General features: G+C 34.8%; 1 protein-coding gene across 3 annotated transcripts in view; it reads right to left on the reverse strand.

Annotated features, from left to right (window-relative positions):
* Wdr81 (WD repeat domain 81) overlaps positions 1-23642 on the reverse strand; it is a 236664-nt gene that overhangs the window by 189103 nt on the left and 23919 nt on the right. For all 3 annotated transcript variants that reach the window (XR_015038979.1, XM_085809249.1, XM_085809250.1), the window contains exon 2: positions 21796-21977. Coding sequence is in view for 2 of the 3 variants with exons in the window: in XM_085809249.1 (XP_085665375.1) it covers positions 21796-21977 (182 nt within the window). In the remaining variant the exon portion in view is untranslated. The remainder of the gene's footprint in view (positions 1-21795; positions 21978-23642) is intronic.

The raw sequence follows: 23642 nt of genomic DNA on the forward strand, positions 1-23642 counted from the left end.
TTATGGACAAACACACATATATTACTAGAGTCTCTAAACTGATAAATGAAGGCCCATACTGCTCGATCCCTAAAGATCCTTCAACTTCGGACCTCACGAAAGTTAAAAGTGCTATTAAATCTTCCCACATTCTGCCAACTCAGTTGAAGAAATCACTTATTCCACCTATTACTAATTGCGCTAGGCTTTATGCTCTTCCAAAAGTCCACAAAACCGGTATTCCTCTTCGACCAATTTTTTCCAACATAGGTACTGCTTCATATCATTTGGCCAAATATTTAGTTTCCAGATTTTCTCCTCTACTTGCTAACAATATTCACACTGTAAAAAGTTCTGTTGAAGTCATTGATAAACTTAAAAATATTTCTCCACTTTGTTCCATTATGGTTTCATTTGATGTCAAATCACTGTTTACTAATGTTCCGGTCGAAGGAGCACTAAATTGTCTTGAAACTAGGCTTCGGGAATTTCACTTCACACATACTGAAATTAATGAGTTGGTTTCGCTTACTAAAGTTTCTCTGAGTCAAACCCACTTTGTTTTCCAAAATGCATATTTTCGTCAAGTTGAAGGATTGGCTATGGGTAATCCTCTCAGTCCGGTACTTGCTGACATTTATATGCACTATTTTGAGATAAAATTATTTGATAAACTATCTTTTCGTATTTGGATTCGGTATGTTGACGACACTTTCGCACTTTTTGACGGTTATAAACAGGATTTATCCGAGATTCTATTATGAAATCAATTGATCCAGCCATCCAATTCACTCTTCAAATTGAATCCAACAATTCCCTCCCCTTCCTTGATATTCTTATAATCCGCAATGAAACTGATTTTAGCACCACCGTGTACCGTAAACCCTTTGCAGTTTGTTTACCACCCCATGCCAAGTCCTGCCACCCTGTTAAGCAAAAAATGGCTTCTTTTTACTATTATGTATTCCGCGCGCTTAAAGTTTGTTCCTCTGAATCTTTGCTTACCAATGAACTTAATTATTTGAGAGCAGTTGCGATTGACCGTGGATTTTTCTCCCGTGATTATTGATAAAGCCGTTAAAAATTTTTCAGATTCCCATCAAAGAAGACATTCCACTGTTAGAAATAACACGAATGACCTTGTCATGCTTCCATTTTATCCTTCTGTTAGCTATAAAATTGCACGGATTCTCCGGAAATTCAATTTTCAAGTCGGTTTCTCCCCTATTAATAAAATTCACCCTTCGATTCTAAAAGATTGCGTTTCTGTCTTGAATTCTTGGGGAATTTATAGTATATCGTGTCAGTGTGGTTTAAGATATATTGGCCAAACCAAAAGAGCGTTGAAGTTTCGTATCACGGAACATGAATCTTATGTCAGAAAAGGCGAAATTAACAAGTCTTCAATAGCGTATCATAGTTGGACATTTAACCATAATTTTGACTTTGGGTCTGCAAAAATTATCCGAAAGGCTTCTTCCATAGGTGAATTGGATTTTCTTGAGGCTTTTCACATTCACAAAGATTTGGCAGGTTTAGTTAATGATTTGAAGTCCAATCCAGTCCTTCCCAATGCCTTTAAAATTTTACTATCTTAATTCAGTTATTTTTGCCGATAGATGGCGTTACCTCCTCGCGTTTGGTACTACCAGAGAGTATAAAAATTCGTTGAGTGGTTGCTTTCCATTATTTGAAGTTCAGATTTTGAGCGTGAAGGTGCATTTGCTCCTCGCTCCCTATTTTAAATTCGCTAATTTTTCTTGTCCTTTATGCTTGATCAGATAGCCTGGCTCAGTAAAAGTAGGCGGCCAGTGCAACTCTGATTAAAAATCCAGTTATAACCACGTGCAGTGCTGATAAGGACAACGTGTTTCTGAGACTCCTTCTCCTTTATTTTCTTCTTTCTAGGTATTTCTTTCCCCTGATGAGGAGGGACCTTTAGCTGCCCTCGAAATCGATTGAGTGTTTCATTATACCTACGCTAAATACAAGGTTGTTTTTACGATTTTGATTGTCAAGTTAGCTGGTTTCTCTTCTAGTTTAAGGGCGACATTGTAATATGGCATATTCGGAGGTTAAAAGAAACAAAAAATAATTGCGAAATGTCAGTACATCTCTAATTTAAAGGAATAACGCTTTCGAAAGTAAATGTGTACAATTTTTCAAATTTTTCTTTCAGTATGCTTTGGTTTCGTAATTTAGTATTTTTACTGTTTAATTTAGGTTATTTTAAAATTTATTATTATTTTCTGTGCTTGTAATTCATAGAGTGAGGAGCGACATGTAGGGGTAGTCTTATTGACATTATTAGAAAAATAATTTTGCAAACAAGAAAATTAACTTACAACGGCTTGAGTAACGTGACCAGACGTCCCGTTTTGAACGGGACTGTCCCTTTTTACAATTACGAGTTCCGGTGTCCCCAAAATGGACTATGGGATGCAAAATTGTCCCGTTTTCAGAAACCGCGCGAAAATTTGAGTAGCAGACGGCCGGCCACCGCCCTGCACGCCGCCACGATGTGACTCCCGCACCAACCGGACGCGAGCTAGCGGTGTGCGAGAGCGAGACCGCTTCGTCGTCGACGCAACAATAGCCGAGAGTGGCCAAGACGTCATATCGCTCGTGTTTTGTTGACTTATTGACTATTGTTTGACAAACTTCTCATTTGCCCACTTCTCGCTATTTGTTTTGTTTTTGTTTGATGCTCGTGTAGTAAATAATTTAAATTTCTTTTGCTTCGGAATCACAAGTTAAAATGCCGAAACGCAAGTGTTCGTTCAATGTTAGCTTACAAGAAAAATATCCGTTTATCAAGCAAATACATACTCCGTCAGATGTGAAAAGTGTTGTACAGAATTTAGTGTTTCTCACAGTGGGGGCGGTGATATTGAACAGCATTTAAAGTCTCGCAAACATAAAAATGCCGATCGTGCCGCCGCTTCGAGTTCTCATTGTTAAAATTTTTCAAGAAATTTCAAGAAAACTTTGAAGGACTTGGATATCGCCGCGGCAGAAGGCGTCTGGGCTTATCACAAGATACAAGAAAATCACAGTTTTCGTTCTAATGATTGTGCATCGAAATTGATTCAATCATGTTTTGATCCCAAATTTACATGCGCGCGTACGAAATCAGAAGCTATTGTAGTAAATGTTTTGACGCCTACAGCAATGAAAGAATTAAAAGTGATAAGTGCAATTGTTTTACAATACTAAACGAAGCGTCAAACCACGGTAACAAGAAAATATACCCCATTGTAGTGCGCTTTTTTCAACCTTACGTAGGTGTGCAAGTAAAAATTTTAGATTTCCAAGACCAACCTGGTAAAACTTCTGACATCATTGTCAATTATTTAAACCAAGTGTTGACAGATAATAATTTGACAGCAAAAGTCGTAGCATTTTGTGGGGACAATGCAAACGTCAATTTCGGAGGTGCAGTTAGGCGAGGAACTAACAATGTATTAACGAAATTACAATCATCTCTGAAAAAAGAATTAATAGGTATTGGATGTGGAGCCCTGTAATTCACAATGCAATAAAATCTGCTGCAGATGGTCTACCCGTAGATTACGAAAGCGTTATTGTGAATATATATATATATTTTTTTATTTATACGATTCGAGTTGAAGCTCTAAAGGAGTTCTGTGCCGAAACTGAAACGGAATATCAACAAATGCTCGGCTATAGCAAAACCAGATGGCTTGCTCTTATGGCTGCTTTGAAGAGGGTTTTAAAATTGTATCAGCCGTTAAAAAGCTACTTTTTGAGTATTGAAAAATGTCCCCTGTTACTAAAAAACTTTTTTGAAGATTCCACATCCGTATTGTGGTTTTATTTTTTACACGCTCAGTCAGCAAGCTTTTATCCAGCTGTCTTAAAACATGAAGGTCAGACTGTATCGGCAATTGGAGCTGCAAAAGAAATCAATCAACTAAAAGACAATTTAACTCAGAAACAGACCAATCAGTTTCTTCCATTTATGGTTCGTCAATTAATGTTAAAATTGAAAGATAGTGGTACTGATATCGATGAAGAATTTGTGAAAAGAACGGCTACAGAATTTTATAAAACAAGCCGTGAGTATCTGGATCAGTGGACTTGCTTTCTTACCAGAGAAATGGAGATATGTTATTGGGCAGATTTAAAAAAGGTCCCCACTTGGGAAGACATTCAAAAATCTCTGGATGTATTAATTGAAAAGCAATATATTGACTGTAATAAAGATACTGAAGTTTTTGACGAATTTTCATTAATTTCTAATTACATTACATCGCAAAAAATAACGGAATGGAATAATTTAAATGTTTCCACGGAAACCCGTTGGGTGGAAGTATTCAAACACTTTCGCGCCAACAATCTTCAGCATGAAAACTTTTTTTATTGTAATTGAATATATTTTATGATTGCCTGCTATAAATGCTCCAGTAGAAAGAGTATTTTCTGTTATGAACAAATTGTGGACATCTGAGAAAACCCAGTTAAAAATTTCAGTTCTAAAGGCGATGTTGATAATTAAGGTGAATATAAAAAAAAAATGTGCCAAGAGTTTTATTCTTACTTAATCGTCACCAGCTATATTAAAACAAATTTGTTCTTCTAATAAATATAAATATAACTAAACATTTTGGGTATCTATATTTTGTGATTCGTAACTTTTAAGCCAACTAACTTTTTCTGAATAAATAACTTTAAAAAAGCGTTGTTTTTTTCATTGACTACCTATAATTTGACCTAAATAACCAATGTCTCGTTTTGAGTCAAAAAATAAATGGTCACGTTAGTCATATAATGTCGAGAAGAATGAAACATGTTATGGCTTTCGTCTTAGGATGCCATTTTTTGGTTGCTGCAGAGAAAACGATGATAGCTTAGCTCGAGGAACACTTTTATTTAACACTAGAAAAAGATATATATTTCAATATACGTTCACTGATACACAGTCACATTGATTACAGTTCGCACAATAAGCATTTTTATAGGTAGCAAGTCCATGTAGGTAAAAAAATCATGAAAGTCATATCACAGCTACGAAGACATCACGAAGTGGAAGAGAGGTGAGCGCGTGCTTCACCGACGGCAGCCAGGAACAGAGTAAGCAGTCCAAATTTTTCCCTAGTGGAGAAGAGGGAGAAAGCTGGTAGCGACCTCTCTTGGGCCAGTGGACAAATAATAATAAAAGAGATCACAGTATTCCCCCCCTCGAGTACCAAAGGTACGATGAAAGAACCAGTTCACAAATACCTGGTGTTGAAGCGCACACGTCTTCCCGATCGTGTGACGACTGGTGGAGCACTGGGAGGAAGCGTAAGGTCGATCGAAGGAAGAGCATCTGGAGAAACAGTTGGGTCCGGGGAAGCAGGAGGATTGCTGGTCACAGGAACCTGAGTGTTTGAAGCTTCGAAGAAAAAAGGCTTCAGTCGGTCTATTCCCAGAACGGTTTCCTTGTCGCGCACGACAACAGTAAAATGTTTACTGTTACGTGCACAGACCTTGAAGGGTCTATCGTATGGAGGAGTGAGTGGTGATTTTTCCGCATCGTTTCGCACACACACGTGAGTGCAAGTGCTTAGTGCATGGTGTACAAATGGGGAGGATTTGTTGTGGCATGATGTAGGAGTCGGAGACAGCTTCTTCATCGCCTCTCGGAAAGTCTGGAAAAAGGATGCTGGATAGACTGGAGCAGAGGATGGCTGAAAGAACTCAGATGGTAATTGAAGGGCTGTGCCGTAGACAAGTTCAGCGGATGTACATGCGAGGTCTTGCTTGAAGGAAGAACGTAAACCAAGAGGCACACGAGGGAGTGATGTAGTCCAACGGGTGGTCATTATGGCAATTTAGACCTGCTTTTAAGTCGCGGTGGAAACGTTCCACTATGCCGTTGGCGGAAGGATGGTATGACGAAGTGCGAATTCGGCGTATTCCAAGCATAGATGTCAGAGAGGCGAAAAAGTGGGAATGGAATTGTCGACCTTGATCAGTTGTCACAATGGATGGTATACCAAATCGTGCAATCCAACCGGAGATGAATTGTCGAGCCAGAGTCAGCAGAGATGTCCTGAATGGGAAAAGCTTCATGCCAACGAGTAAGTCTGTCAACGCAGGTGAGTAGATATCGATAACCGTCAGATGGTGGCAGAGGACCGACGATGTCTATATGAACATGGTCGAATCGTTCGGAGGGCATCACGATTTTTTCCAAAGGGTTATGTGTGTGCCGGGTAACTTTCGAATGTTGGCACATGATGCAGGAACAAGTCCAATTGGCAATGTCTTTTAGCATGGATGTCCAAACGAATCTTTCTTGTATGAGCTTTTTGGAAGCCCGGATACCTGGGTGCGACAGGCTGTGGAAACAGTCAAAAACTTTTTTTCTGAAGTCAAGTGGTACATAAGGTCGAAGTCTGTTGTTAGAAGTATCGCACGATAGTTGGAGGTCCTGAGTAAGTTGCAATGACAGGAATTTCAATGAGCAGTTTGAGTCTTCACTCAGAACGTTTTAAATTCTTATCGGTGGCTTGCGAGTGGGCAATAAGTGTGAAATCCAGCAGTGCATTGGCATCGATGCCTTGAATACGCGAGAGAGTATCTGTGACGACATTGCTGGAACCTGATATATGCTGAATATCTGTGCTGAACTGAGCTATGTAATTTAAATGCCGAATTTGTCTCGGGGAAGCAGAATTTGATTTTGATGAGAATGCATAAGTTAGAGCTCGGTGATCAGTAAATATAGTGAAGTGTTGACCTTCGAGATTATGCCTGAAATAGTTTATAGCTGCATAAATAAATAATAACTCTCTGTCATATGTGCTGTACTTTTGTTCGGTGGGGGACAGCTTACGTGAGAAAAATCCTAGCGGCTGGTAGTTACTAGAGTGTCGAATGCTTAAAACAGCTCGGATGGAAATGTCAGAAGCGTCTATCATAATACTCAGCTTTTGGTTAGGAGAGTGATAGGAGAGAGTTGCAGCATTAATAAGGTCGTATTTACATTTTCAAATGACTGATTCAGTTCGTCGTTCCAAGGAACGGAGCGTTTATCATTTTTACGTGAATTTTTAAGAGTTCATTCAGTGAAGTTTGGGTTCAGAAGGTTGCGTGTCCAAATCACGTCCGGGTCACCCTTTATGGCTTTCGTCTAAGGATGCCATCTTTGGGTTGCTGCAGATAAAACGATGATAGCTTGCCTCGAGCATTTTAACATTTTTATTTAACAATTAGAAAAAGATATATATTTCAATACACGTTCACTGATACACAATCACGTTGATTACAGTTCGCACGATAAGCATTTTTATAGGTAGCAAGTCCACGTACGTAAAAAATCATGAAAGTCATATCACAGCTACGAAGACATCACGAAGCGGAAGAGAGGTGAGCACGTGCTTCACTGACGGCAGTCAGGAACAGGAATTTTCCCTAGTGGAGAAAGCTGGTAGCTCTTGGGCCAGTGGACAAATAATAATAATAAAGAGTTCTCCACAATGTTTTTCGGCTCTCATTAATCGTCCCCGTTTGATGTTTTAAATACTGACCCTTTGAAAAATCCTGTTAGAAACATTAAATAAAGGGAGATTAATAGTTTATTTGTATTCTTTTCATTTTTTATCATTCTTTAATTTAACTGATCACACCACTTCTTAATTTCGTACTCATCATCATTACAATCTCTATCATTTTGACACCTGTCATTCTACAGATGCAGGCACTGATAAATTGAAAGTTTCCTTCAGTAAATTCTCGAATTTCCTTTACGATGGCATCCTCTTGTTAGTTATACTACGGTCAGAGCTCAATCAAAATAAATTAAATGTATTTCCATTTTATAATGTTAAATGTATTTTAAAAACTTTATTACGTAATTCTTGCGCTTGCATTGGCAGTTACCGAAAATAAAGCAGAGACTGTTATTTAAGGTGTATGAATAAAAACGTTATGCACCGTGACTGACAAACAACAAAACGGATCAGTCCCTCCCCCCCTAAATGCTAAGCCGTATTTTGGAATATATTCGATGTTCCCAATCATTTGATTTGCAAAGCTACCGCGTAAATATGCTCACGATTAATTCAAGAAATTTTCAAAATATCTTCTAAATATGCAATTAGCTTCGTTTAGTTAATTGCATAATGTTTCCTCTGGCTTGCCACTTTTTTTTCCAAAAATTTGTAAACTAAACACAGATATTCGGAAAAATAGCACCCAACCATATAACAGCACTACTCGTTCCCTTAATTAAATTTGTTTAGCTATTAAAACACTATAATAAATATCGTCAAAGACAGGACATCTTCACCTGATATTTCGAGAGACTGCGTTTCTATACTCACTTGATAAGTCTTTCTGTACTTTCTTGTTCCACTTGGAATTTCTTCAAAAAATTTTATGCCCAAGTGTTACCAGATCATCCGAAACTCATCTAAGTAACCTAACTTATTTCCTAAAAAAGGAATACTTTTTCTTATTTCTTTAATTTTCTTCCCTCGTCTGATTTACACGAGATATACTACTGACCTTCAGACACGCTTCTAGTAAAAGCCAACAAAGCAGGAATGCCCAAATCCACAATCATTTAGACGTCTGTTCACCAAGAATGTTGTCTCAGGTGCATCGCAGGAACTGACGGATATTGCACCACAAAGAGGGATGCATAATTATAGACATCCATGCCTTCTCTAGGCTTGGGACTCAGGCCCAAAGATATGACACTGGGTTCCGCTAACCAGCATACCCAACAGCATGGAGGCAGTGAATTGATGCGATCATATGCAAACATACTACTATCCTGCTGTTGAAAAATAAACATAGTTGTATCTTTTAGCAACAAAATTCAGAATTTCAAACATGTAACAAATGAGCATACACGAACATGGCAGAGGCAGAAAATATCTAAAATAAGACTAAGTGTAACACAGATCTAGAAAGTAAGATTAAGAATAGGACCGAATTTTTTATTATAACCATTCAAGGTGTGATTAATCAAATCAATAAAGATGAAATTGGAAGAGAAGCACGCCAACATGAAATTTAAAATATGACAAAAATACAGCCTTTGCCTGGCATAGACTAATAATAAAAGTTTATCGATTCGAAGGCGATTAAACACAGATAACTTTTTTTTTTTTTTTTTTTTTAGTTTATGGTTATTCTTAATGTATGCAATGACATATTCTTGCTTCATAAACTAGGATATGCCAATAGGCTTCTCGTCATCCCAAGGAATATTTTTGAGATGACTATCATGCTAGACTCTCCTTATATTAAACGTGGAAAAGGTCTCTCACCTGATAATGATGGAGTTCAACTTTGACACAAAAATGATACCTCTCATTAACTCCTTCCTCAGCATAAGATCTTTATTGTCAACAGTAAATGTGCGTTCTTCAACTTTCAGAAGTACCAAAGTAGGAATGTATCAAGGCTCCAACCTAAGCTTTAACACTTTACCTATTCTACACCTGGTTTTCCCAAGCAATAACATGTATAACTGGTTCCCATTTGGCATGCCGTAATTTTAACCGATGAGGACTAGATATGAAGAAAAATTACTACCGTCTCTAAGATAACCGCTAACGGACGATGGTGCTTTTCTTAGAAGGGTGAAATTCAGTACTAATGGTTATCTATGCTCTCGGGAAAACTGGTCACTTTCAGATTAGGTCATCTTAGATAGGTGATAATAACGACATGGTTTATTGCATTTGATTGCGAATCCTAACAATATAATTTGGTGACTAATAACTATAACAATGGTTAATATGCTCTGAATTATGAAATTTTATTTTATTTTATAAAATCTTATTTATGAAAATCGGATAAAGAGGGCAAGTGACTGTACCGTGATAAATAAGTAACTTTTTTAATCTGACGGATGTCATACTAAATATTTAGTTTGAACCATTTTACGTAAGAAAGATCACAAGATCAGCAAAACGGATTATTTCTTATTTTCATTGTTTTAAAATTATATAATATTCCACTTTGGAATGATGGATATAATGTTTTCTGCTAGTACAATCGAGAAAATGTGGAGATCTGCTTTTTATCATGATTTTTTTAAATATATTAACCCAAAGAATATGACAGACAAGCGATCGACACCATAGGATTGCAACACTGACAGCTTCTGACAGCATTGTCATAAAACGTCTTAAAAGATTGATAGCACATCCTTTATAATTATCTCTTGAATAAGGACTAGCTTTTCACACCGCTTTCTTTCCGTAGTTACTGCATCTTGGAGTTACTGCATCAATATATTTTATTTCGAATTCTTTCATATATCATAAGAATGTTTTCATGAAGGCGAACTACAACATAGCGATAAAAGTTAAATTAACTTAGCTAATAAGAATCGCGAGAAAATTAAAATTTCTTTTGACTTATCACCAGTAGTTAACAGTATGTGTACAGGACCCATGAAACAGGTTAAAGCAAGCTAGTCCTCTTTGGCTTACAGCCAAAGAAATTCAATGTCCTCCCTTTCGCGAGAAAACCCCACTACATTCGAATGATACGTTTTTTTCAAAAGAGGTAAAATGGTGTTTCTTTTGATGCTTTTGAATGTTAGCTAAAAATGATGTTCTTCATAGTGTCAATACATAAAATATGAGGAGGCTTAGGTAAAAATGATGTTATTGAAAGTGTTCAAGCATAAAATATGAGGAGACTAGCCAAGTCACTCTAGTCCACTGATGGCACGCCACTGCTCGCTACTTGTCATGGAAATTATAGTGAAACCATTACAGGTGAATAATGCATCTTCAAAGCTTGCTATGTAATCTTCATTAAGAGAGCTGGATAATAAGAGGAGTCTTTCCTAAAACTCGACGTGAAAGCTATACTCCCCCACAAGTAATTTATGTAAGAGTGAATACGGATTACGCATGTTGGAGCACGCCGTTCGGTATGCTGTCGTAGAACAATCCACCGTCCAATCGAATCAAAAGGGGATCCCAAATCATCGTGCAGCAAATTTTACTGAAAACGGGGCTGCGAAGCAAACGGCGGGTCATTCCACCAATGCTCACGAGTATTGATACCATAATTTTGAGATGTACTGACACTAAATCTGCAACGACGAGTAAAAGGAATCGGAGCAACAACGTAGTCAGACACTAACACTAGTAGTTCCAACTGGGTGTCCATAACTGTCTTGAAGACAACAACAGGTCTAGGATGACAGTCTGAAAGATCTCCAAAACAATGCAAGCAACCAACTATAGCGGTGAAAGCTGTACACTAATAGCTTTGCTGTGTGTCATTCAGAAAACTTACCCACAGGAATGTCACAAAACATCATTGCAAGAAAACTGATGTCTATTGCGATGCGCGCCACTAAATCTTGGGCACCGAAAGCTACTCTGATGTCTGGACCAAAATATCGGATTGGAGCCATATTGCGTTCAGCAATGGATTACGGCTTTCATAAGCCTCCGACGACCAGAGTATTAGCACATAAAGAAAGCCGGGTTACTGATGCTCACTCTCTAGCATACACACAGTTAAAGATGCCGTTACTGTTGGGAAAATCATTACCCGTACTATACATCACTTTAACATCTACAATATGAGCAATAATCTGCTACTTCTTGTATTGCTAAAACTGTTACACTTACTGGAGGCTATTTATAAGTAAGGCAAAATGTCATCATAATGTTATAAACAACCTTCAATTAGCAACATCTCCAGACCTTTTCAATTGGACACATAGAAGCACGTTATGATGCTGGTTACAGCAATATCGCAATGTGCGTATTCTTAATTAGCAGTTACACATTAACTAGCAGCAGGATAGTATTAGATGCCAGTTTGAAAAAGCCAGAATGAACATACTCATGCACTACCACCAGATTCAGTTATACATCATAATAGTATGTATTGATCACAGACCTATGCTTATTATTCAGTTTTAATCACTTCATTCTTGTCTCCTCACTGCTCAAGCTTCATCAAGGTAAAAAAAAAATTTTCTCCATGTAAGCAGTCATTTTTTGATGCAGGGTATATTTACTGTATAAATTAATTTGCAAGAATGAAAATGATATTTAAAGAAAAGAAGTAATAAAATCATTAAACCATCTTGCAGTGACACACATGAAAAAGCATTTTAAAACTCTAGGACATTGCAATTCGCTTTGATAAATGATGCGAGAGATGCACGGAATTAATTCGGAACAACAGCAGCTGGAAATACCAGATTTTCCTTTTTGTTCATCCAAATAATAATACAGCATACCCGTACTTTATCTTTAATCCGAACATCCGAATCCTCTTTAATCCGAACGTCCATAATACGGACCTCAAAGCTACAAACTTTCTGCGCATGCGTAAGTGCATAATGCGTTTACACATGTGCATAATACCTTTACGCATGCGCATAATACGTTCACGCATGCGCGTTTAATGTATAACGGACACTATAAGCTAAGCTAAAATTATCTAATTATCTATTTCAGTTAATGTTGCAGATTGCGTTGTTCCTTAATCTTCGAATTGGATCCGGCTTATTATTGTTTGCAGACTGTTAGAGCAATTTTATAAAAGAAAGCTTGAACTTTCGATTATGTCAAAAAGAATTTCCGATTCTGGAGCTGCCAAAGAATCTACAAAGCGAAAGCATGTTTCAATGTCCTTCAAACAAATAGTGGAATTGCTGAAAAAATGGATTAAAAAAATGGATATCCTTTGTTTCTCTAACCATTCCGAAATCTGTTTATCAATTTCACGCTGCTCTGCGGGCAGGGGGGGGGGACGTCGCGCCGCGCAATGAACTGGAAGTTGATCTGTCAGCACTATCCTTATCTTCAGGGCAGATGTTTTCATTTTATTCGGCTTATAATTCCTTACTAAATGTAATATTTCATCTCGATGTACTCCGTCTTTGATATGATTTAAATCAAATTCTTCGTCATTATAAATATCAGGAATACACATCATATAGTTTTCTGCTTGCAATTTTCTAATTTCGACTATGCGTAATGTATGCTTTACGCATGCGCGCGTAGAAAGAAATGTTTAATAAAGTAAACAAATAAATATTAAGCTTTTTTTGTAAATTTTTATACCCTTTAGATCATATTTGCTCTTTATTTCATAAATTACGGTTTCATGTTTTTAATTTTATAATTTCTGCATGCCATCTTACCAGATTTAAACTGATGATCTATAATCCAGAAAAACCGATAATCCGGAATCGCTGAAGACCCAACGAGTCCGGATTAAAGACTTTTGATTGTAATAGTAACAGTAATAATAAAGAGGAAGGGAGAAAATAGACAGCTTTCTGCAGCCACTATTCAAGAGCAACTAGTGCAGAATGTAGAACCAGTAGTTTAACTACTCTAACTGTAATGTGATGGGGCAATACTGATTATTGAAAACACCATTGTTGATAGCTCAACATTCTTGTGATAATGAAACACAGGACAAAGAAAAAATAAACATTATTAAACTATTCCAAATATCATTATATAACAATACAGAATGTTTTTTGTTAGAAGTAGTATTTAGGGCCACTGAGCAAAAATATAAAATGGATTCTAGAAGAGATTTAGTTTTTACTTATTATTTTGTTCATTTACACTTTTGAAATATTGTATTTTTTGGGGGCGGGCGGGAAGACAGCTTTATTACCTTTCAGACAGTGGTTTGGCTTTGTTAATTGAGATTACAGCAAAGCACACTAGGGCTATCTGCCTAAGGGGAAGGATGCTTTCATGGAGGACTTTCTAAGGGAAACTGGCTCGTATACATGTTACACATAGGGAAAACCATGAAAACGCCCATGCAGGCAGCCCGTTCACGGGATTTGAACCTCAGACCAAACTACCAGTGTTCAGCGACTTTACCACTCAGCCGCTGGTGGGCTTCCTTTCAGATAGTGACTGATTGATATTTTATTAGGTGTTTGTGGTTGAATTGCACAATGCATTAATAGTAACATTATATTTGCAAAACTGACAATTAATGCATAAAATGAGTTTCGGAAATGAAATGAATGATCAATAGTGTTCTGGAGCTTGCTGCATTTTTCCAGCAGAGGGATTACTTAACCGCTTGCTGATTATCCCGAGTTATCTCGGGTTCGTATATATTGCAGTTAATTATTATCCCGAGAAAACTCGGGCGAAGCAGAATTTGTTAGTACAATTTCTTTTATCACGGTTTTACTCGATTTGGAGGAAATCAAAGAAATATTCAGCTTTGATTGGCAGTTTGCCAAATTTTGTTGGTTGCGTGGTTCTTTTCGAGGGACTGGTCGCGTGTTTCCCTATTGTATAGTATACGTTAGCTTGTGGATTAGTAATGCGTAAAGAAGGATGCATGCGTTGGAAAAAAATAATATAATGGCAATGATGCAAGATAGCGAAAGCAATGATTTTTCAGATAGTGATTATGAAGAGGGGGAAAAAATATAAATAAATAAATAAAATCCAACGAGACAGTGTACTCTGTGCTCCCGTGAAAAAGATTCCAGCGGTAAGCCAGTAAGAAAAGAGACCAGATATCAGTGTAGAATGTCAGGTATCACTCTGTGTTGTCCCTTGTTTCAAAAACTATCATACAAAGATTAATATTTAACTTTTTTTCGTTTGCCCGAGATAACTCGGGATAGCAAACTAATATTAAAAATAAAAGCTTTTACACCTTCACCTTCAAAAAATTAAAAATTCAATTTAAAACCTACATATTTTGATTTGTTTTGTTTTGTTGTATTTAATAATAAAATAAAAAAAAAATGTGATGATTTTTTGCACTTTTTTTCAAAAAAAATTTGTAAGGGAAGCAGTTAAAGAAACTTGCACAGATTTTTTTATTAAAAACTTTCAATAAAGAAGTCACATTATCATTGTTACAATCTATTTTTCATCAATTTCAGAAATGTACTCTATGGTATAGAGAAAAATATTAAAAACACAATTTTTATTTCTGTTTCGAATATTATTTATGCTCATTTAATCCCCATATAACACAAAATTACAACATCTACCCGGGGGGGGGGGCTATAAAGACACAGCTTTTAACTCTGACAGTGACAGAAAAGTAATCAAAAGTCAAATTAGAACAAAAAAATAATGTCTAGTCATCTAATTATCAAAAACAATACAACTTTAGAAAACCATAACCAAAGCTTACATTTTTCTTAAAGAACTGTCTTAAAAATATTAATAAAATATGTGTTCCCAATTCTTGTTATGATGCTATGTAAAAGGTTCATTAAAAAACAGGGTGAATGATGGGCTTAGAATTATCAGTACTCGGCAGTCTTATCCTCCTGGCTACTCTGAATACCTCCAAACATTCTTTTGTCTTTTTAATTGCATAAAAGAATGAGTTAAAAATGTACAAATCCACACCACAAGACATTATAATTATTATTACATAAGAAAGAAGTCACATTTCAGCTACTGATTTTATGAAGGAAAACCAAGCATTTAGGGATAATGATTTTAAAAAGCGCATCATGAGCACAAAGCTTAGCATTTTATAGATAAGTATGATAAGTGCCTTTTAGTATGTTAAGGTTTCAGTATGCCATTTTTTGGAAAAAGTTATAGTATTTAACATTTAAGTCTTAATAACAACCTTAACAATAAGAAGTCTTCCTTACCATTCATATTTTATGTTTAATATAACTGCATACATGAAATTACATTTTTATAAACTTTTGAGGATTTTACATAATGTCTCAATTATTACTAAAGTATTTAAATGGTATAAAAAGAAATTCAATTTTTGAATGAAATTAATTTAATTTATAAGTTATAAAGATACTAAATTTGCTAAAAACATATAATATGCTAAAAACATATAATATATATAAAAAATTAAAAATTATTGAACAGTAGCTTACTGAAGTAAGATTTTAACACTACACTATTTAAATTAAACGTTTTAAAATAAATCACTTAAGTACTGACTTCTCTAATGAATAGATTTTTTTTTTTCACAGAATGGTATGACCAAGTTTCTATGCTATATTAGCACATTTATCATGGATTTCTCCATCATTTACATGGATGCCCTGATGAACAGATATTAACACAAGTCTGTTTAATCACAATTTTCATGATTCACAAAAATTTACACAAAAACAGAACTTTCTGACATGGAAGTAGAAATAGCATAATAACATACACTTCAAAAAATGCAAATAATTGGTAAATAAACCTTTCTTTACATTTCGTGAAATGGTACAAACTGCAGTTTTCAAAGATTCACTTTTCTCTCCATAATGAATATCTACTTCCTTAACAACATATCTCACATCCCAGGTGAAAACAGGCTACAGTGAAGAAAACTATTCTTAGATAGAAAAAAAAATCTATTTCTGATGTAAAATTCTGGACGAACACATGGTAATAATACCATAGATGATTTTAGTCTATTGCTGAAACCACTTTCTTAGTTTAAACATTGTTGGTGGCGAGGACATTTTTAAGTGTGACCACCCAAAAATATATCTTTGCCTTCTAATATCTTCACTTTTCTATATCTCTCACAGTGCAGTGTAGTCTAATATTTTCCTTTTATAAACACCTCACTTTGTACCATCTTTTTCATTCCTAAAAATGTCCAAAAGCATTTCCAGAAACTTGAAACATCTCATGCTTGGATCATTCTCTTCACAGCATCCACATTTTCAGATCATATTTTACAAGCTTCATAAATGTATATTGCAAAATAGCCAATCTTCATTTGTGCTTTATCATAACTTCATCAACTGCTATTCCATTCTTAGGATGAAAATATTTCTTGAAATTTCCTTTAGGACCTGAAAATAAAGATTCTATTTTATATATCTTTTGAAATATACATTACCTTTTTCTTTTCATCTGCTCTATCAGAAATTCAGCAATATCTTATTTTTAGGAACTAATCAACATAATGCGACACAACACTACTCAGCTCATAATGCTACTCAACAATTTTATGACTTCATACCCCAAAAAAAGGATTTTGGAACCAACTTGAAACTTTTCATTTATAACATACCATTAGAATATATCTTTACATCATTCTATTATGAGTGCTGTAAAGGAAACTAGTGATGCTCTATGGATCAATTAAACTATACATCTTCTAGTTGCTGGCTGATCATTAAACCAAAAAAATGTGCATTTGAGAATTGTCACAATTTCTTCCTTATTTACATATATAAATGAAGACAGTAGAGGATACAAACTGTTCTTCCTCAATACATGATCCATGGCAAAAAAAAAAAAAAAATTCTACTTGCATGAGCAAACTCTTTAATCATTATGAAACTTATTACGGCATGAGCAATCAGAAGACAAAAGATGATAAAATGATTAAACATCAATATCAATTGATCAATTTAATTGACGAAAAATGCTTAGATCTGTTACTTATTAGTCACCTTATTAGTGTAATTGCTCAAGTTATACACAATGTGAGATGGCTACAGCTGCCATTATAACATACTTCATAAATGCTCAACTGGATCTGGAGATCTGGCCAATTAAGAAAGGGTTCTGATACTGCAAATATTCTCTGGGGCTGTTTGTCATGTGAAGATAAGCATTATACTTATAGATCGCCCCCTCAGAGATGCAGCAATATTCAAGGTCAAAGGAAGTTTGTGATACCATGCAGACATTCCTTGGATCTTTTTGCCATGTTCTGATGGGAATTATCTTGCTCACAGATGAGCTCCAACACATGTAGCAATATTCAGAATACACCATTTGAAGGACATCAGTGCATTATGAGGCCATTAAAAAGCTTCAGAGAATAACTAAATGTGGCATAGTATCACAGGCAATAGCTCCCCAAATGGTAATGCAAAGTGTGCTGGATCTTTACTACACTCCAATGATGTGGGATCAGCAGCACTAGTTAGGTCTTCTGAACTCACAGATTCCCTGGTTACCCATAATGAATGACAATGATGGTGCATTGCTAAAAACACCAATCCAATGCATTCTGAATTTCCTGGCTGTGACACCAAAATAAGCATGGTTGTTGATGCCTCCGACTCATTGGCAGATGTCAGTCCAGCCTCTACCAGCCTTCTCAGAATGGTGCTTCCTGTTCCTATACATCCAGAGGCATGTAAAGGGATCTTGAATAGCAGAAAGCAAAGTTGTCAATGTACCCATAGTAGCTCTCATTACCATACAATTCGGCTAAATTTTCATCCTAGGCCAGTTGCTGCCCTAACAATAGTTACAGATTGACCACAGGAAATATAACTTTGTCGTAAATGCACTATCTCAGTCTTTTCCATGAAGGATATTTTTGAAAGGGCATTAGCATTCCTGTACAAAGATTTGCAGTTAAAATAATGATAAAAATGCTCTACTGCTTTGTAACAGCAAACGCTTCTTTCCTGGTCACATAGTTACTTTGTTCAGACTTTGAGCATATTTTACTGAAACTGAAAATAAAATGTTTATGGTCCTTAATTTTCCACAAAATACGATTCCTTCAGTGTTCACATCTGTAATGAGAATATACTTATATTCAGGTTCAGAATAAATTTATATGGAAATGGACCTCAAAGAATTCTTCAGTGACTTAAACAAGTATATGTAACACTCAATTAATCTACAACATATTTAGTTTTGCTTCCATTAATCAATGCAAAATCCTTAAAGTAATAAATCTACAATAATAAAGGCAAAACTATTTAATTGATGAACATCTTGAAGGCACACAAATCATGAGATATCTCAATTTTCTCAGAAACTCGGCACATGTGTGAAAATGACTTTGTAGTGAAATTGTTTGGGACTCAGCTCTAGATTACACTTTTCTAATAGTTTCCAAATGTCACTCACAAGTCTAATATCATCGAAATGAATTAAACATACTTCAAATGACAGTCATCTCAAAAGTGAACTGTCAACATGCTTTGTCCTGCATTACTGTAGTTTTTTCATAACCTTTAGTATCAGTTTCTACTTTTCAGAATGCACTCTTTAAATAAACTGTAATATAATTAAATGTCTGCAGTTAATTCAAAATCATCTTCAAATATTTTTACCATAAAGTAAGATGACAGGTGATGTTAGATTAGAGAAAGTTCAATGATAATCTCACTGCTATCTCTTTATTCCTTACGAAGCTTCGAAGCTACTTGTTTAACGAAAGAAAGACACAAGATAATTTTTATCAGTCAAAAGACCTTAAGCATCATTTTGCAGCAATCAACATCAATGACTGAATATGAAAAGCTGCCTAAATTCTTTTGTTCAACAATATGTCTATGTATAATTGCTATTTCCTTCTCATCACATATTTACCAAGGAATAAGTGGATAAGGCTGCTGAATACTGGTAGTTCATTGCAGGTTAATATTTCAGTAACTGGACATAATGGATGCATGTGGTTGTGTTTTTTTCTCATGCATAAAATGGATAAGAAAGTTTTCCTTAGTAAATCTTCTCTGAAGGCATCTCTCCTAAAGCAGATGGCTCTTGATTGCCTAGCATAAATAAATAATTTAACCCTATGCTTCTCAAGAAATTTAAGAATTCTAGCTGATTTTAATGGCATTACTATTCTGATGAAATCATATGTTTATCTGTAACTGATAATGAATCACCAAAATACATTTTATACCTTTAATCAATGTGCAAACACCATGCAATAAATCCTTTTAAAATACAGAAAAACAATTAGTCAAACATAATTGCCCTTATCATGGATATATAGCGACACTACAGCTGTATTGAAAGGGTTGTGACTAATTTTTCTTTTACTCAAATAAAATGAAACTGCATTCTTGCATTGTACAATTGCTGGTATTTCTCCCAATTACTGTAAGGTCCTTAACTTTGCTAAATGAATAATATTAAAGTGCATTATAAAGTATTTTCCCACAACTTGTATTTATATCTAATGAAATTCCCCACTTTACAGACAGCCTTTCCTTCATTTAACCACTGTACAACGAATGCATTATTTCCCAAAAATAATGCATTAAATAATAATAAGAATGATAATAAGAAGAATAATAGAATAATAAATAAATGATAATAAGAAGAATAATAAATAAGAATGATAATAAGAAGAATAATAAATAATAATAAGAAGAATAATAGAATGCATTGGGAAATAATGCATTCCATGCATTATTTCCCAAAAATGCTTTCAAGACTAGAAATCTGAACTTTTTATCTCATCTTAAAAGGAAAAACTTAGCCCTTAGATTTGGTGATCATCAATAGCTTTATATTTTTTTTATCATAAAGAAAGCACTTGCTAAAATAGATATCATATAAATAAAAGGCACTTCAAATTACCAATTAAATATGCTAAACATGATCAAAAGATTCTCATGATATTTTCATCACAAGAATGCAACAGGGTTAGAAACAATTGCTATTTATAAAAACTGTGAATTTACAGGAATGTGAGTTACTTTAAAAGATAAGCCATAAAGAACCACAGAACTGACTAATGACTTTTAAGGCTGCTTCCATTTATATCTTTTTTTATAAGGCTGCTTCCATTTATTTTGATTTTTCAGTACTGGATGTGATAACCCTGTTATGGGTTTTGTCAGATATATATTGGTAAGTCTCATGTATAGCTTATTGTGCCAGATATTGAATACCATGCTGGAATTTAGTATTTGTTGAAAGTGACTGGAGACAGCTATTATGCTTTAAGCTCCATTTAGTATATTTTCACTGAACTCTGAACTTCTTGTAAAGCTGAATGGCAAAACTTAAAGCATGCAAATCAAAGTTAGAATATCAATACCCACTTCTTTCTTATGTTATTGGCCTTAGTTTGGTTATTACCTTCCTCATCATAATTGTCAATAGGTTTATTCCCTTTGGTTATTTAGTCCTGCCTTCAGCACTTCAACATAAAATAGCTAGTGTGTTCGTTTTAATGTAACAACTTAAAACATCTGATAATGAGTAGAAATCTGCTATAACTTTAATTTCACCGTTATGTATATTCAACTCAACAATCACACTAAACATTTTAAAAATATTAGAAAGAACTTATTCATCCAGTTAAATGTGCTTTATAATTTAACCTTTTGCTGTTGCTGCTTTAGTGTGGCACATAAAGAAGATGTCTCATACACATGAATGTAGAGTAAAATACAGGAAAGGTGTGACTAAATTTCATTAACTTGGGAAAACTGATAATGATGCACATGAAATGTTATAGCATGCAGATGATGATGAAACAGTCATGCTTTAGTTTTTTTTTCAATGAAGGATACATTTTAAAGGCAATTCACATGTGAATGACTAACACAGCACATTAAGGCAACTAATCATTGGAATTATGGATTGAACACTGCAAACCATGGGTAGATAGCGAATGGTGACCTAAAAGCAGTTCATCTCCGTACAGAAGTTAGAATTCAACAGCTTAAAGTTAAAATGCACAAATTATTTCATCCTAGAATTAGAGATGCTAGAACATAAGAACATCCCACAGAAAATACTAGATAATTAGATGAAACCTTCCTACAGCTACAATTTCACTGATGAATACATTCAGCACAACAATATTATTAAACATTTAAAAATACTAAAAGAAAATATATGATATTAATCAGATTAAAGAAGTTTCATAAATATACTTCATTTTATGGTATAACTGGTAAATTTTGTTGACTGATGCATGCTAAACAGTTTAAAAATTTAACACTATAGATATTTCTTCCACTAACTTAAAAGCGTTACACTGTTTTTTTTTGCATAAAATCAGTTCTAATCTAAAGACATAAAATTTACAGTTCTGATCCTTCTAAAATGTTTAGACATAACAAATCTTAATCAAATTTTTAATGCAATTCACTAAAAGATATTATACCTGCGAATTTTTCCTTTTTGTTTCTGCCAACAATACACTGCTATAAGTCTCCATGAAGGATCTGAAATATCTTTCGATGTAAAGAAAAATTTTAATAGGTTTTCATCAACACTTTCCTTTTCCTGCAGTTCAACAGGAACTTGCAAACCTTTCTGAAGATATGGTAACCAGCTTCTGTGCACCTATAATGTTTTAAAATATATAAATAGCTACAATACTACTATTTTGTTAAATCAAACAAGTTACTATGAAGAATAATGTAACTTCCATCATAAGTTATGCAACAAACCATATTTTCACACTACAAATCAATTAACAGTTTAAAAATGACATATTTTGATATATATGTAATGTACACATACTACACAGGCAGGAAAGCAGTAAGTATGTTTTAATTAAAAAATAATTAAGAACACTCTTTTTCAAAATCATAAGACAGATACCAAAATTGTTACTGTTCTTGCCAACAAAGATTTTCAATCCTTGTTGTAAGGAATCAAGCACAATCCCAAAATTGTGACCATTCTTGCCAATAAAGGTTTTAATATTTGTTATAATGAATCAAGCACAACATAACTAAGTAATTTTAATAATATAAGATATTATTTTTAACCAATGTTTGCCAAAATGTCTTCATTGGTAATTTTCTGTTATCTTTAGTTAAAGCTACTTTCCTGTCCATTCTAATTTTAGCTTACAAATTTCCTGCCAGAGAGTGTTTTTAAAATTGCTGTTAATGCAAATGAAGGAAGAGCAGTACTTAGGTCGAAGTTCCTCTGACTTCATTAGAGAGCCACAGATTCTGATTAGCATGCATTTGCCTACACTCTCTCTAAGCTATTACTATGCTCGGCCTATTTCCGGCCCTTGATAGCTTTGCCATTTAATTAGCATTTAGGGGCCAACTCCTATAGAATTTTGATAGCTTCAGCTATATTTTTTTTTAGTTAAGAATTAGTTAAGTTTGATTTTCTTAGTACTTTTGAGTTCAAGTCCAAGTGGAGGCTTTTCTATACGTCCTCAGAAAAGGGCCATCTGTTAATCCTTATTTTGAGCAATAACGGGTAATTAAACCTTCTTGAGTTTACGTTTCTGTTTCCTGAGCTAAAGTGATTATTTGCTTACCAGTTCAAGGTTCCACACTTACAGCTGTAAATTCTAGGTTGGAATCCTATAATGATTATGCTATGATAGTTACTGCTAAAATTAGACTAAATAAGAAATACCAACCATTCAAGAGACATTTAGTGGTGCAATCCTTTTTAAACATCTTGCATAATGATAGTATTTATTCCAATGAGCTGCTGACTTAGTATTAGTATCAAACTTCAGGCTTTCTTAATATTTCCTACTGTTACATAAGTTAAACTACAGACTGGCTAGGCTAGTTGGTTAACTGATAAAGACAAGGCCCACCACCACTATTTGCCTGAAGAAGTAATGCCTTTGTGGACAACTTTCCCAAGGAAACAGGTTTATATATTTGTTGCACATAGGAAAAATTACAAAATACATGCAGCTAGGCCATTTGCCTGGGTCAAACTACCAATGCTCAATGGTTTTATCCATTCTGTCATTGATAAGCCTAAAAACAGAGCAATTTATGTCACAAGGTGTTTCATCAATCACTACCAACTTTCACTTGTCTGCTAATGATCCTGCCATATTACAATAATTACTTTGCAGATATATTAAACTAATTTGCATATCTTCCCCCTTTTTGCATGAGTTCAATTCCTTATTCAAGGGTTTCCTTTGCTAAAAATATATTACCTGTTTTTGTCAGCAGGTAATATGAAATTTTAATATGAATTTGTTAAGCTTTGCTTTTTAACTTTCAGATGAAG

The sequence above is a fragment of the Stegodyphus dumicola genome, chromosome X2 (assembly GCF_044657685.1).
Source record: "Stegodyphus dumicola isolate Sdum_Otavi_A_Nest chromosome X2, ASM4465768v1".
NCBI lineage: Eukaryota > Metazoa > Arthropoda > Arachnida > Araneae > Eresidae > Stegodyphus > Stegodyphus dumicola.